This window comes from Conger conger, chromosome 11 (genome assembly GCF_963514075.1).
Source record: "Conger conger chromosome 11, fConCon1.1, whole genome shotgun sequence".
In the NCBI taxonomy this organism is placed as follows: domain Eukaryota; kingdom Metazoa; phylum Chordata; class Actinopteri; order Anguilliformes; family Congridae; genus Conger; species Conger conger.
In genome coordinates this window covers 5907837-5924490 of record NC_083770.1, presented here as the reverse complement: position 1 = coordinate 5924490, position 16654 = coordinate 5907837, and the positions used below count along the sequence as shown (strand labels likewise).

The window sequence follows — 16654 nt, the reverse complement described above, 5'->3', positions numbered from 1 at the left end:
AAATATTCTCACAAAATGGATCACCACTGGTAAACATGGAAAAGTATTGTCTTAGTGCAGGGATGTAGTGGTAAATAGGAAGGTAGGTATCTCATCTTAACTGAAAAATTTAGAAAAGGCATTTTTTCCTAACATTCCTTATATTATTATGTTACCCGATACTGTACTGGCTTTTAAACTGTGTAATTGTTATCCTATTCATACTGCCTTGTATCAATCTGTCTAGTGTCTTTAACATCTGTGTCTTTACAGAAATAGCATGAATAATCTCAAGTGAATCACTTGAGATTCACTTGAGATTATTGTGGGCCTGTGTGATAGTTGTCTATATATGGCATAATCATTCAGTTAATAGACAGTTAGTTATTAATAGCCCATACATTTGCAGATTGAGCTGGAAGAACACAGCTTGAATGGAATAAACTGAGTGGCAATGAATAGAGAAATGCTTAGCTTACGGTTGATGAACCAGATGTCAACATTAGTTCTCATTTCAAGCATTTTGGGAATGTGTTTTTCATTTCAGCTGTTCTCAATAAAGTATTCTTGAAGTGGACATGTTACTGGAGTATCGTATGCATTATTCCTTCACAGATTGGCCTAAGGAAAACAACCAGGACTGGAAATTCAGAGTGGTTGGAAAAATTATGGGAAAAAACTAATTTGTTTATCTTCCACAATCCTAGGTATTCCGGTTTGTTTTTTTCATTGCGAATACAGACTCTCGCCACCTCCTGGTATGGAGAGTTATTTGCACACAGGCTCACGACATATGTCAATGTCGGCTGACAGCTATAGTCTTTGCAATGTGTTTGAGTGCAAAGCGATTTGACAGTCAGCCTTGGTTGCCACTAGTTCTTTGAGGGCTTGGTGTGTCCAGGGAAAAGTCATTGGAGACATGCCCATGAGCTTGGATCGGGTTGAATATGGCTCGGCTCAAATGTGCCAATGAAAAAATGGAACAATTGCGGCATCACACAATCACATAAATTTGATTACAGAACGTGAAATGATGACTTATTATAGTAACAGTTGTAACAGCCTGCAACACAGCTGTTGTTAAAACTTAGCAAATATAACACTAAACCGTGAGAATTGCTTGTGGATTAAATAAAACACTTTCTAAAACTTAAGACCTTCAAGACAAAACCTACCCTGCACAAAATAAATTATTTTATCTTTCCGCAATACAACAAACTGGGCAACACATTACCAGAGACTTTAATGTTAAAGGATGGCAGTGCAAACTTACCTGATTCTGCTCAATAAGGTTAATCCAGCGACACTGAAGCAGATTTATTTAGCACACCTAGTAACTGGCTAGTTAAACAGGCCAATAAGCTACCTAGAATTACACCCGGAAGTAAACATTGAATTATTGATATTATTTCACTGCCGAGTCAGAATGCCATGAGGCATGTTGCCTTGCACACAAATTTCAGACCTTTGCTCTCTGAAATCAAAGATCCATGTTTCCTAAAATTACCTGAAAAATATTATATTATATTATATATATTTCCTTGGGTAGTTCACATTCTTTCATGGTCGAGCATGCCCTTGTTTTATTTGTTTTTTTGGGGGTTTTTTTGTGTAGAAATATGAGCTGTTTTAGTTGCCAAAGATTAGATTATCTGTGAAGCAAACACATTTTGAATTTTGACTTTTTATGATGCTTACTGAACTAATTTATAACAAAAAGGCACATAAAATTGTATAAAACACTGACTATCAACTTTAATTTTTGTACTCACCATAGGCACTTCCCCAGCTGTAAAACCTGGATCAGCTTCAGCTTTAAACAATAAAAGAGATCATTACATTTGATATGCAAGAGGAACTATATGTGTTTGATAAATAGGTGTATTTGTTCCTGTATGTAAGCACATTCATCCACATGAGTCCCTTCATTTTAGGGGATCAAAAATAATTAGACACCCATTAGAGGTGGCACACATAAAGTAACAGTAACACATTTAGTAAGCAGTACTTTACTGCAGTATTTTACACCTCATAAGACCCATAATATAATTTAGTTCCCAAATTTTCCTTTGGAGTCTGCCGAAAAGAAAACAGCTTGGAAAAAACGATGTATTTTTGTTGATATTGTCATCAACTTTGAAAGGAGATTTGTCCAATGTTGTGGCTGTTTTGTTTCTAATGGCATCAGCCACAGCCACAATATTCGGTATCCATTCGAAAAAAGAAAATCTTTTCAGTGAGAATAGAAGGTTCCACTTCTGTAAACTTTGCTTACAAGAGGCAGAATTACAAATATTTAGAGTCATTCTGACTCCTCAATAACAAACCCCAAAGGGGTTACCTTTCAGGTGAGACCAGGAATATACCTGTAGTCAAAAGGGAAGGTTATGTACATTGCACCCTTCTGCAGTTCCCTAGTCAAATTAAATTTGTTTTGAGGCCACCATGGCCAGAATATCGTCTCATGCCGCATCTTTGGCCATTGCATGAAAACCATGGAGGATTTGTAACTGCCGCACAGTCACATAGATTACATTACATTACATTACAAGGCATTTAGCAGACGCTCTTATCCAGAGCGACGTACAACGAAGTGCAGATCAAACACAAGTACAAGTGCGAAGAGGACCTGAGAGGACAGTACAGTTCCGAGTCCTAGTGTAACCATACAGATATAATCGGAACCCTTGAAGAATACATCAACTTCCAAACTAGCATACCACTGTTGGCAGCTAGAATACCCTGAGTACAACAATACAATAGCTAATACAAAAAACAACAATATCTATACAACTATGTAAGTGCCATTACAGTCTATGGCATATATAAGAATAATCATGGTGGTGAGTTAGGGAGGGAAAGGTATAGCCTGAAGAGATGATACCATAGATACTTTGAAAAGTAATTGTACCTTACCTTCCATTTGACAATAAAATATTTCTGAAGCAGCAATTATTAAACCAGTGACAGAATTGCTATTACTGCAAGGAGTGCTGGTTCCTATCATTAATCCATTTAATACAATATTGCCCCTTCACAAACCTGGCAAGACAGATAGCTGGCGTTCTGTGCCGGATTGCGTGCTATTAACATTGTTCCTGTTTCACCTATCGTTACAAATACCAATGCGATATTGTACAGTTGAACTGCTAATTCTGAATGGTACGCAGTGATTGACCTCTGTTCTGCATTATTCTCTATTCCATTACATACTGATAGTCAATATCTCTTTGCTTTTACATACCATAGCTTGCAATATACTTGGACCAGGCCACCTCAGGGTTATACAGAGAGCTGTATGTCATGATGTAGCCTTGCCCTCTTTGCAAAGCTGTGAAACTGACTTTTGAGTTATCTTGCAAAAAAGGTCACTGTAAGCACCTTTTCTGCTGATAAATTATAGCCATGTCTGCCTGCAGTGCAGTGCCTGGGTCATGTGTTTTCAAAAGGACAATGGTGCCTTGTGCCCTCCTGAGTGAATTATATTCTGAACTGTCCACCCCCACAACTAAGACTGAAATGCTGTCATTTGCACACATACCACACTCCACACTCTGACTCTGCTATTATATGGACTCTGTAAATGCACAAAACTCTGGGTTAGCTGATAAACACAGCGCTCCGTTCCGCTCCGTAGATTATTACACCTGTTGTAAGGGTGATGTCTACATTGAAAAATCAACAGCCATAGTTTTAGATCTCTGCTATATATCTGCTATATAGCGACTATAATCTCATGCCATTACTTATCAAAGCTGATGATATTTGTGTAAATAATTGTGTAAACATTGTTTCTCAGTGTACATCGCCCTGGCCGGATTTACACCGGATTTACAACACACCCAACTAGCAAATTCGGATATATTCGCATATATTTCTCATTTAGAAGCAAGTGGTGCATTATCTCTTCAAGATATGAACATTTTGGCAAACTAGGTTCCTGAAAGCAGGAAAGTTTGTAATGTTTATATATCAAGCTCCAAAGGGTATACATGGATAAAGTAAGTATATATGAGAGGGAACCTATCACCATCATATATTTCTCATTTTGTCAGGTTCTGTATCATTGTCTGTTTCCTATATCTGTTTTTAAGTCGTTAGCATTTTTGTTTATTTTTACAGGTTATTTATTTCACCTGTGTCCACTGCCTTTGTATTTCCCCCAAGTTTTCTGTTCCTGAAAGTGGGAAAGTTTGAAATGTTCATTCTGGTAGAAATAGTTAGGCCTATATAAGCCTATAATCAGTAAGAGGATGCAAGAAGATGGAAGAACTTGAAATGATCTAAAACAGAAAGTAAACATAGCGTAATCGCCATGGCAACGATGAGAACAGAAAACATTCAATTCATTGAGTAGATCGGTCAAAAAAAGATACATGCAACAAATCAGATGGCATATTTGATTGCAACATCACACCAACATACCATAATTTACACTGCAAAATTCCATATGTCCTTAAACGTTATCAACAGGTTTTTAGAAAAACAGCCCAGTCAAAAGAATGCATTGTAATTTCCTACTAATACCTATAATTCTAATTTTAGAGCACTGAATGAATTAATGGTTCAACTTTCCCAAGTTTGTTTTTATAAACCTCAAAATTAGCCACTCCTAATTTAGCTGTGATCATTTGAGTGTCTGCACCCACCCCTGGGGATAACAATTTAAAATCTTGAACATTTGAAAGTTTAAATCCCAGTGGGTCATGTGACGGAGACAAACTAGTGGACATACCGATACTGAACCAATAAATAAAGGCAGTCAGTAATGCATGAGAATGCAGCCATGCATGCATGCTGCATAATTGAGCTTCAATAAAGCAGGTTCTGGATAAACAACACATGTATATATGAGTCCTACTGAAACAGACATTGAATTTGATATTCAACTTCAGTTACAAAGATAATAACAATTCCATCTAGCTTTGTCATTTTTACAGATAGCATGTGTTTCCTTCCATCACTCCTGAATGAGGCTATATGAGTATGAATTTACCTGCCATGCGTAGTAAGGCTCTCCCCTGGGCGCGACCGACAACATTGGAGGCTTCACATGTGTACAAGCCCTCATCATATCTTTTCACTGAAGAAAGGTACAAGGTGGCGTTCTTCACCCTTAGGACAGAAAAGTTATTTTTATTCATACATTTGCTCAATTTCCTGTGAGATGGTGAATTGTGTACATTTGAGATTTGGCACACATCACAAATGTGTGAAATAAAGAGACCCAGAAATATGATCTTCATTAGCCACATGCGGGTGCTATAATTATCCATACTCAATCCATACTCAAAGCTCAATTGAAGGCTTAAACAAATGTGACAAAGGCTTGATTGAAGGCTGAAAATAATAATACAAATAATAGTTCATTTTTAGTGTGTGTGTCTCAGTATCCATATTCTGCAAGAAAATGTTTGTTCCCAATTTGGAGTGCAAGTACATACTGCAAGAATTGTTCCTGGGGAGGAAGGGGAGGGGTTGGGTGGGGTGAATCTTGTTTGAGTTAAATTTTATCCACAGAACTATCCACTACTTTTCAATGCTCCATGTCATACTATCCACCGCCAATATTCTCTGCCGGGTCATATTGGACCTGTAACACCACAGATGTAACAATTTTTTCAGAGACCTTCAGAATTGAATACCAGTGGTATTCTTGTACTCATATAGCTGTTTTTGAGGATATCATGAAGCCTTGTTCCAACACAAACAAGAGCAAAATAACTACCTTGCGGTTGTACCAAATACCAAAATCATTGAGCATTGAGTTGTAGACTGGATTGAATGACCATCAATGACTTGGACTTGAGCTGGATTGGTTGAGTGTTTTCTCAACATTTATGCGGGATGCACCTCTCTTGTATTATTTTTTATTTTTAATAGTTCTACTAATAGCTCTTAATATCAGTGAACACCGGCCAGGGATTTTTCAATCATGGCAACTGCAGCTGCAAGAACGACTCCGAAAGTAATTATTTACGGCTATGGACAATTTGAAGTTTTTAAAGAGGATCAGTTTCATTACAATAGATTTCTTTGGTGAATGCCTTTCTGAGGACAGCCATGGGGTGCTCCGAGCATGACACACAGCGTACTGAACCAACAAGAAACATACTGAGCAAAGGCTTCGGTTAGAGCAAGGGCAGTATTTCACAAAGCTGGCTAACTGAGTAAGCCTCACTTCTATGTGAGTAAACCCCGGAACTTTACTTCAGGCCATGTGCCAGATTTGAAAGGTTTCCAGGTTTTACTCTGCACAGGTGTCAGGCCAGTGGTTCTAAAACAGAGGTCTCCAACCCTGATCCTGGAGAGCTACTGGGTCTGCTGCTTTTCGTTGTTACTCTGCACTTAATGAATCAATTACAGCAGTTGTTTACACACTTAACTCACCTCACCTGGTTACCTGGGTCTCAACAGGGTGCAGATTTTACCATGAAATCAAAAACCAGCAGACCCAGTGGCTCTTGAAGACCAGGGTTGGAGACCACTGTTCTGGTGGTGGAATTCAACAATTACACAGAAAGGCTGGGGGTTCCAAGGAGAGGTTTGAGAACCACTAGGCTAGCCAGCTAGGTATGGTAAAATGAACAAATTACCATACATGTGCATCTCAAAATATTGTGGAAAAGTATGTATATTTATGCACTCAATACTTGATTGGGGCTCCTTTTGCATGAATTACTGCATAAATGCGGTGTGGCATGGAGGCAATCAGCCTTTGGCACTGCTGAGGTGTTATGGAAGGTTGCTTTGATAGTGGCCTTCAGCTTGTCTGTATTGTGGGGTCTGGTGTCTCTCATCTTCCTCTTCTCTATGGGATTCAGGTCAGGCGAGTTGGCTGGCCAATCAAGCACAGTAATACCATGGTCAGAAAACCAGTTACTAGTAGTTTTGGCACTGTGGGCAGGTGCCATGTCCTGCTGGAAAAGGAAATCAGCATCTCCATAAAGCTTGTTTACAACAGGGCGGCCTGTAGTGTAGTGGTTAAGGTAAATAACTGGGACACGCAAGGTCGGTGGTTCAATCCCTGGTGTAGCCACAATAAGATCCACACAGCCGTTTGGCCCTTGAGCAAGGCCCTTAACCCTGCATTGCTCCAGGGGAGGATTGTCTCCTGCTTAGTCTAATCAACTGTATGTCGCTTTGGATAAGAGTATGTATGCAAATGTAATATGCTTGTCACCAGACCGAAGCATGAAGTGCTGTAAAATCTCCTGGTAGATGGCTGCGTTGACTCTGGACTTGATAAAACACCGTGGACCAACACCAGCACCCCAAATCATCACTACATGTGATACAAAATACAAAATTTACTTTCATCTGAAAAGAGGACTTTGGACCACTGAGAAACGGTCCAGTTCTTTTTTCCTTAGCTCAGGTAACATGCTTCTGACGTTCTTTCGGTTGTAATATCACAGATATTGTTCAAAATGGATAGCAATGCTAGAATGTATAAACAGGATTATATTGAATAGGTTGGGTTTCCTCAGGCATAATATCAATGTCTAACGATGCAGAGAAGTGTCCAAACCGAGATAATAGCTGATTGGAGGACTGCTGGTTTGGAAGATGAAACCAAACGGGAAGGTAAATGATGGTCAAAGCTGCTACATAGCTACGTTTTAAATACTGAATGCTAGGCTACATAAATTAAATTAAATTCAACTTATTTTTGTTGTATAGCGTGTGGAGCTTTAGAACAGCTGTATCTTGCCAGGCATTTGTTTTTTAAATATATTTTTATTTTTTATTTTGAGGATGCAATGTATATAATAGCCTATTTGTTAGTACAGGCTTTGATATTGAATTCCAGATGCAGAAGGATGACGTGTCAAAGATGAAAATTTTTTGATATTTAAAATATTTAATTTCATTATTTTTGAAAGCATCTTTGCTTCACAGGATTGTTTTTAATGTGCACAAAAGACTTTTCCAAGATACTGCATGTACACTGTATGTTACATGGAGGGCTGCAGTGTCTGCTGGTGTTTGTAGTTTCATTTCAATCAGCAGCCAATTAAGGCCTTGAGAACAAGGTGTGTGGACTCTTTAGCCTCTGCACCCACACTAAGACATGGAAAAGCCATACTCACCCTATGGTAACTTTTCCGCCTGTGAGCACAGACCAGCCTTGTTTTGACCACGTAATGGAAGGCAATGGGTTTCCGGACACCTGGCACTGGAACCGCACCTCAGACCCCAGAGGAGCTGTCACCATTGCAGGCCATATCTCCAGAGACGGGGGACCTTCGAGGACACATCGGAAACAGCTCATTAATTCCAGATGACCCAAAGTGAGGCATCACAGTCAAATAACGATGTCTGTTTCTTACCCCGTTTCTTACCAAGCACATTCAGATAAACCTTCCTGGAGGACACAGCTCTGAACGGGTGGATATTGGAAGCCCGACAGAAGTAGATTCCTTTATCTTTGTCCTGGACTCTAGGAGACATAAAAATCACATATTCCTGAATAATTTGTTGCTTTAACACCATTAGTAACACCGGACTGTTGGGTTTGGGCTACTGAGTGGGTTTTTTGCATTCATTCCCTTTTGCCCATGAAATGAATATGGTCACAGCATACACCACTTGAAAGCATTAAAACTCATGTTTGTATCTGTACTGAACTATTTTTAGATGCCTTTTCTTTAGCAACAGTAAGGACAACAGTTCCTTATTTTGCAATTTTGTAAAACAAGCGTGGGGGGGGGATCTTCTTGGCATTTCCGAAATCCACAGAAAACACAAATACTGGTTAATTTGCTATTCTTCTCACAGCAAGGGTCCAGAGAACCAAATCCATAATAGTTTCTAATTCCAAAAATGCACGAGGAGAATCATTGATAGAATGTCCATTGTTTACTTGAAGTTTATCTGGAGGAACTATAATTTCTGTCACTTTTTTACTGTTGCATAATGGTACAAAATTACTTGCTCATAGGAATGCTATTATCTATGTTTTGTATAGGCTCTCTGGAACACGATCAGCCTACCTATGAGGTTCTCTGACCAGTACTGTTAAAGCAGTCACTACATATAGACAATGCCCCTCGCCGTATGCAAGCAACTACAGTACAACTGGCTAGGGGTATGATGACTCAGTAGTATTTTAGCCAATGAAATTAAACAGATATTTCTTGCCTGCGTAACAAAGCATACCTTCTTCAGTACGCACACAGAGCCCTTGCGAGCAAAAACCCTTCTTGAGAAATACTAAACCTAAAAAGGTTGATGTTTTACAAAAACTTTATTTTGCAACGTCTAAATAGAAGACTGCCTTTGGGAGGCCTTGGACAAAATCTCTCCTTTGAGTGAATATTTCAGTGAAATATTTTACAGAGAAAACACCTTGGACACTAGAGTACATTTTCAGTCACTTGACCCAATTTCATATCGTTGAGCATGGAATTATATTCTCAAAATATTGTATTATTTAATATGCTTAAAAAAAGGTGCAGGCCTGTTTTTGAATAATAAATGGTATGTGAAATGGTGGGATGTTTAACTTGTGGGTGTTGGGCATTTGATAGAATCAATGGACCAGAATTTATTAGTATAGTAGGACCTCAGATGGATGCGGGACCTCAGGGGTGTCAAACTCCAGTCCTGGAGGGCCACAGTGTCTGCTGGTATTTGTGGTTTCATTTCAATCAGCAGCCAGTGAAGGCCTTGAGAACAAGGTGTGTGGACTCATTAGCCAATGAAAGACTTTGATCTAAATCTAAATCGCAATTGCAAGCCTCAAACGCATGTCACAAGCGCGTCCATGTAGGCAATCAGTAAATTGGCTATCATTCTCATCCGCTTGTTTCCTTTTCTATCAAAGTTTTTGATTTGTGCACAGCATAAGCGCACCTCAGCAAAGTGGGCTGGCCATGGATGTCAGACACCGAAAAAGGTTATCCAAAGGGTGGAAAACTAATCTTGCTTCAGATAAAAAAAATATCTAACTAAAATGTAAATAACTAAGCAGGGATGTAGAGAAGCTCAGTTTTAGCCTGAAATTCTACCGAGAACTCTGCGACACTCCGAGTTCCCTGTTTCACCCAGGTTAACCGGGCCGCCGCCTCTTTGCCGGTGACGTCATGGTCAAATAATTGTGTCATCTCTGCTGGGAGTGATTCATAAGGGGAGCCTGTGCCAGGATCAGTGGATCCGCCCAGGTCAGAGCCGTCCCGGTCAACAACGATAAAATAAAGGCAACACGGCAATCCTCAGTGGAAAAGCGTGAGGGTTGTGATTTAAAAAATGAGAGAGGAACCCCCTACCTTTACCCGCCTCTCCACCATACCGCACGGCAACTGCAGCTTAGGCTCCCTGACCACAGGTGTAATTGGTTGGTAAATGGGTAAGACCGGTTGGGGGGGAGTGAGCGGTTGAGGGGTGTCAGGGGATGGTGTTTGTGCATGTGAGGAACGGAACTCGCCCGCCAATTGCCGAAAACTATCGGCGAGCCCCAACAGCACATCCTGCTGCCAACCTAATCTGGCCAATATTTCATCCTGGCGCTGGAAAACCAGAGTCTGCTGCTCGGCAGTAGCAGTCTGCTGTGCATGCAACGCCTGTTCCTGCCTAACCAGTGCAGCCTGCTGAGCAGCTACCACTGCTTCAAGTGGGGAATCCCCTATCTCGACTACTCGCCACTAAACCCCGGGAGGAAAACAACTTGGAGACAGCTCCGATTAAATAAAGAAAATAGCCCCAAAAAACAGCTAAGGAAAATAAAGCAACCCTTCAAAACCAGGGCGAATAACACAACCAAAATGAGGGCTAAAAGGCGAGCCCTGTAACCCCGGACCAGGGATCCCAAAATAAAAGTACAACCTAGTATAAAAGACTAGGTAAACAAAATAAACAACCTTAAGTCACAGCTCTGGAAAACGCACAAACCAAAATACATACCGGGGACAACGTCCCTCACCCACAGGCTCACACGAGCCGAAAACAAAAGAGAAAAACAAAAGAACCTACAGGAAGGCGTACAGTGTACACCAAAGCGTCAACCAATAGTCAGCGCATGCTTTAAATACCTTCCGGAGGTAAGGCTCCCTTGGCACTAACGAGGTGAAAATAATAAAGCCCCCTGGTGGTCACGACCGATACTACCTCCCAACCCTGACATATATCCCCATTTCAATATCAAAATTTTTCAGTCAGCAAAACCTCTCTCCCAATTGATTTTCGAAGCTCGAAGCTTGAGTGTATTGTATCAATCTTTTTCTTTCAGATGCATTTCTGTACATTCCTGTGTGAAGAAAGACAGATAGAGGGGAGGGTAAGATGCTCGATAAGAACACTGACACTTAGTGAATTCATGCGGTCAAACTAAGTCCAGGATATAATAACTCATACAGCTAGATTTTAGTTGTCTAGCGAATGTATCACTAGTAACCGCATGTAAACACATATACTATGTGATATACGGCTGCCAGCAGGGGCCGTGGGGAAAGTGGGCACTTACTCTGCTAGAGAAACAGGATAAAAAAGGGGATTTGTTTGGGAAGAGCTCAGTCTGCCTTGTACGTATTTTTGGTCTGTCTGTCTTTGGAATGCATGAGAAGCTGTTGGTATGTAATTGTTCTGCGCAGACCAGCTCGGGTTCTTGTATGTTACTCTTGACTGAGACATATACAATAAACCCATTTGCATCAGATTCCAGTTGTATCTATTTTAAAAAGAAGCTTTAAACATGTGTATGCAGAACCTCAGGCCCCGACTGGGCTAATTTTTTATTCGACACTATACCTATGAGGGAAAACCGCAGTGGAGACGGAAAACTTTAATCCAATTGTGGATTTTATTTGTGTGTTTTTTGTTTTGTTTTTTTTACCAAGGGAAAGTGCAAAAAGTGAAAGACAGCAGACACAGACATGGCAGACGATTTGCCAGTGTTACTTGCGTTAATAGACAAATTATATTCTCAATCAGAAGCCACACCTTGCATACTCAAACCGCACCTTGCATACTGAAATTAGTTGAAGGGGCACACTGGGTAACTAATTGTAAAATCAAGTTTTTTCTAAACACTAGTTTCTTTACTGTGCAATGTATTCAGGATGTTTCGGCAACGTTGTACAGGAACCCTCCCCTTGTTCGGATCAGCACGATGGCGCTGTCTCATTTGAAATGGTAAAGTCGGCTATTTAATAATACTGGCCTATCATGCAACAGTATGAAGTTTGTTATTACTATGGTATGCATTAAGCATCAGCGACATTAGAGAAATCAATTGCATTTCAATATCGACTTATATCAGTCTAAACATTTCAATCTATTCCTATATGGGAATTAAATGGGTGGAGATAAATCTATTACCAGATTTTGAGCTTTGGTCCAGATCATTTCTGACATCAAAAACAACCTGACCAAATGACCAATACATGTTTCAGTTCAAAATAAAGTGCTTCAGAGGACAGATTAAAAATTGTCATGATCTGTGTTTTTCAGTATCTGTATTCTAAATCGCTAGCTCTTCGTTGTCTCTTCTCTGTTCAATCATTATTATTAATTCCTTTCGCCTGTCTTCACTTCCTAATTATTGTGCACACCTGATTATCATTTCCCCCTCATTATGTCTATTTAAACCTGTCTGGTTTGTTAGTTCTTTGCCAGATTATAACATGCTCCTGCCCTTCTCTCCAGCATGTTCTGTCTGATCTGCCTTTGTACTGACCGGATTTCATTCTGTTTTTTTGGCTATCTCTCAATGCATCATACCTCTAAGTGGATAGGCTACAGCAGTAGAAGTCTAAAACAATAAGTCTAAGAAGTACCTAGTAAAGTGCTTTGTGAATGTAAGTAGCCTACTGAGATGGAAATCCTCAATAGACGAAGTAAATGTAGACTGTACATGGGAGTTATATTCAACAGCACTTCTGGTTTCATTGGAGTGCTGTTTTATCACCAATATTGTTAAAATAAGTGTGATAATAAATCTTAATAAAAGGGTCTGGATAAACCAGGCGTGGTGTTGTTTACACATACCTGTGGAAGAGAAGGTCCCCTTAGCTACAGCAGGGTCTGGATAAACCAGGTGTGGTGTTGTTTACACATACCTGTGGAAGAGAAGGTCCCCAATAGGCTGCAGGGTAATGTGAGGCGTTGGATTCATGAGACGGTTATTCTTGAACCAGGAAACATGAGCAGGGGGCCTGCTGTCAGGGGGTCTGCTGTCGGGGGGCCTGCTGTCTGGGGGTCTGCATGTCAGAGTTACAGAATCCTCCCTCCTGACAGTTAGATTGCTGGGCTGCTGAATGAAGTTCCACTCCATCACTATGAGAGAGAGGAAATGTTAATAAACAGATATCAGTATTCTGTGTTTTTAGGTAATGAATGCAGTTTTCGTTTTATTGTTTTTGCTAATTAGCTAGGCATGTTGATATTTATTAAACAGGTAATTGAGCAGCTGAGTAGAAGAATGCTGTCACAGCTATATAGCATCAGTGAACTCTGAGGACCAGGGCTGTGGGAGAGATGAAGAGCCATGACTCTTCCGTGTCCTATTCTCATCTCCTGAACAGCAGAATCACCTGCCATCTTCCCTCCCAGCACTCTATTCTAATGTATTAAAGGCCCATTCAGTAATTTCCAAAGAATGTTCAGTTGCTTTTCAGCAAAAACTATGTGGATGGCAAACTGGGGAACAACTTGGCTTAGCCCACTGAACTCTATGATACCGAGCCTTTGTTACTGTTGCAGTTCATACAAGGCTACTGTAGCATTGTGAAGATCTGAGTCAGGTAGGCTTGGTTTATTTGGCTAAATGTTACCTAACTGAGTTTTTTCCATGCTGACGAGCTGAGAAAAGGACTCCAAAATGTCCGTTATTAAAAACAAAGAATGAAATGCGCGAGATAGAAGATGCACACACAAGTCAGTCAGACATTTATTTTTTTGTTTTTATGGGGACAATAATTCAATATTGTTGTACCATAGCTTAGTTTTTTGCTAGTTATAACCCTTCAGCATTGTATTAGCAATTGAAATGACTGAGTGGGCCTTTAACTTTTGGATCATTATAGCATGCTTTATAGCTTAATATGGATGTTACCTGTATGGCCATACAGTCAGGTCCAGAATTATTGGCACCCTTGATAAAAAAAAAGTTGCATATAATAAACAATATATATAATAGTCTATATGTCATGTTCTAACATATGGGAAAGCTACACCGATCAGCCACAACATTAAAACCACCTGCTTAAACCAGTTTCATCATGATTTGAAAAATGCTTTAAACTGTATATGCTTGTCTATAAACACTTAATATTTGATTATATAATATGTCTACTTATACAAGCAGATAATCATGTGTGAATTACATTCAAAAGTTTAGTTTTTAAATGAAAATGGAAATCTTGTAAGCTCATTTAGGGGGAAGGGGGTTAATTGTTTTGTTATTTAAATATCTTGGTATGTACTGGTGTTCACATCTATCTTAACAAGTGCACCAGGACCTGTAGATTTTTTTATATTGAAAAAAAGAAAGACCCACCATTTAAAAATGTATGGGAAATATTAAAGTTAAGTTTCACCACATGCAGTACCATGTTATTCCAACGGAGGGAAGTGGGGTGAAACTGATGTAGGATTAGATGCCATGAATTTTTAAATATGGCAGGTGGTCTTTATTTTTTTTTTTATGAAAGATTCTACAGGTCCTGGAGCATCTGTTAAGATAGACATCATCATGAACACCAGTACGTATCAAGATATTTAAATAACAAAACAATGCAATTCACTTATGATTATCTACTTATACATATACCATACAATATATATAAATACAAATATACAATATTAAGTGTTCATAGACAGGTTTATACAGTTTAAAGCATTTATAATCATGAAAAAACAGGTTTAAGCAGGTGGTTTTAATGTTGAGGCTGATTGGTGTATAACCTTTTATTTCAATACATGTATGCTCATGTTTCAGTGTTTTTTATTGAGTAATCTCTTTTTTCCTCAAAACCATAGGTGTCACAATTATTAGCACTCCTTACAATTATTGTAAATTAAATCAAACAAAGTTAAATTGGCAATAACATTTCTCTTAATTTAGTTAATCTCTGTATGAAGGAACTATATTGTGTCATTCCATGACTTCATGTTTGTACACGAGTATAAAAACGATGTAACAATCATGCAAAATCCCTTTGTCATCCATCACGGTGGGAAAAGCCAAAGAACTGCCAATTAAAAAGATGGTCCTTACTGAGCACAATAAACAAAAACAAGCCCTCTGAAGTTTGCCAAACATAATGAGAATTACGAGTGGAAGAGAGTCTAGTGGTCAGATGAGACCAAAATTGAACTTTTTAGCCATACACACCATCAACATGTTTGGTTCCAAAAGAGGAATGCATTCCAAATAAAGTTATAGGAAAAGATTTGCAGCTGTCATCTTTGCCAGCGGTGGTTGCACAAATTATTAAGCCAATAATTGTGATACCTCTTTTTTGCAGAAATATTTGAAAAATTTAAGAATTTGGTTGAATCCATTGAATCATAAATAAAGCAGACTACTTTGCACATTAGAAACTAAAGTTGCCAATACTGTATTCTTTTTTTGTTTATAGTGTTTTTGTAGATATTATGCATCAAGGGTGCCAATACTTCTGAAGCTGACTGTACTTAAATGCACAGATCTTGATACGATTGTTGTTGTGTTTGCTTTTTGAAATAATAATATTGTTGAAACAAATAAACAACAATAAATAGAGGATAAAGTCTGGACTGTCAGCTTTAATTTGTGGGTATTTACATGCATATTGGGTGATCTGTGAAGGACTTTATATTAACCCCTTCACTCAGATTCCCAACCAGTGTTGCCAGATTGGACTCACCCAGTTGGGCGTCTTTTGTCGCCACCTGACGGTGTCTTGCGCTCTCCATAAAGTAAATGGTTTCCTATTAGCCAAATCGTTATTGGGCGGTTCTTTGTTGTAATGGCCGGGTTTTCAGACGTGATTGGGTGGAAACCTGCCAGTCCAATCTGGTAACACTGTCTCCAACCTGGATACCCTTGCCCATGTTTGCAGTGCTCTACTTTGAGGCTTTATAACTACTGATTTTTTTGCACCACAGACTTGAACATGGTTTAAAGGCAGACTATGCAGAATTTCTCAGCTATGAGCTGAGAAATGGTGGTCTAATATGATTCATAAACATTAGCTTTAAGTTTAAGTTTTGTTTTCCACACAGACCATTTAGCAAGCTATTAACGTGGCAGCTATCTAACGTTACTGAAAGCTGGCTAGCTATTTTACTGCTTAGCCACCAACGCCAATCTCTCGCTAACCCAGCTCACCACTGTAGCAGCCAATCTTCTCCTCTTGCCCTCCTCCTTCTAATGGATCATAGAGTGTATGAGTTCAGTGTATTGGACACATGCTTTTCAGACACAGCACAGACATAAAAAGGCCATGCCCAGAGTTTTTAGAAAAACAAATACAAATAGACAATCAAAGTATTGGGCAGAAGTGAACAAAGACACAGGTTACCAGCGTATCATAGTAATGACTGAGCATGTTTGTTTTGTAATATTTTCAAGGTGTAAATTCTGCATAGTATGCCTTTAAATCAAGCAAGACACTTTTACAAGTTTAATGTTTTCCTATAATTTAGGAATGGGCCATGTAGGTATTAACCTACATGGCCCTGTGTGAAAAAG

General features: G+C 39.3%; 1 protein-coding gene across 1 annotated transcript in view; it reads right to left on the bottom strand.

Annotated features, from left to right (window-relative positions):
* Positions 1-5508: 5508 nt before the first annotated feature.
* Positions 5509-16654, bottom strand: part of LOC133140502 (protogenin A-like) — a 28901-nt gene continuing 17755 nt past the window's right edge. Inside the window, exons 3-6 of the mRNA XM_061260503.1 lie at positions 13038-13254; positions 8325-8422; positions 8073-8226; positions 5509-5572 (exon numbers count right to left, since the gene is read on the bottom strand). Of these exons, the coding sequence (XP_061116487.1) occupies positions 5509-5572; positions 8073-8226; positions 8325-8422; positions 13038-13254 (533 nt within the window). The remainder of the gene's footprint in view (positions 5573-8072; positions 8227-8324; positions 8423-13037; positions 13255-16654) is intronic.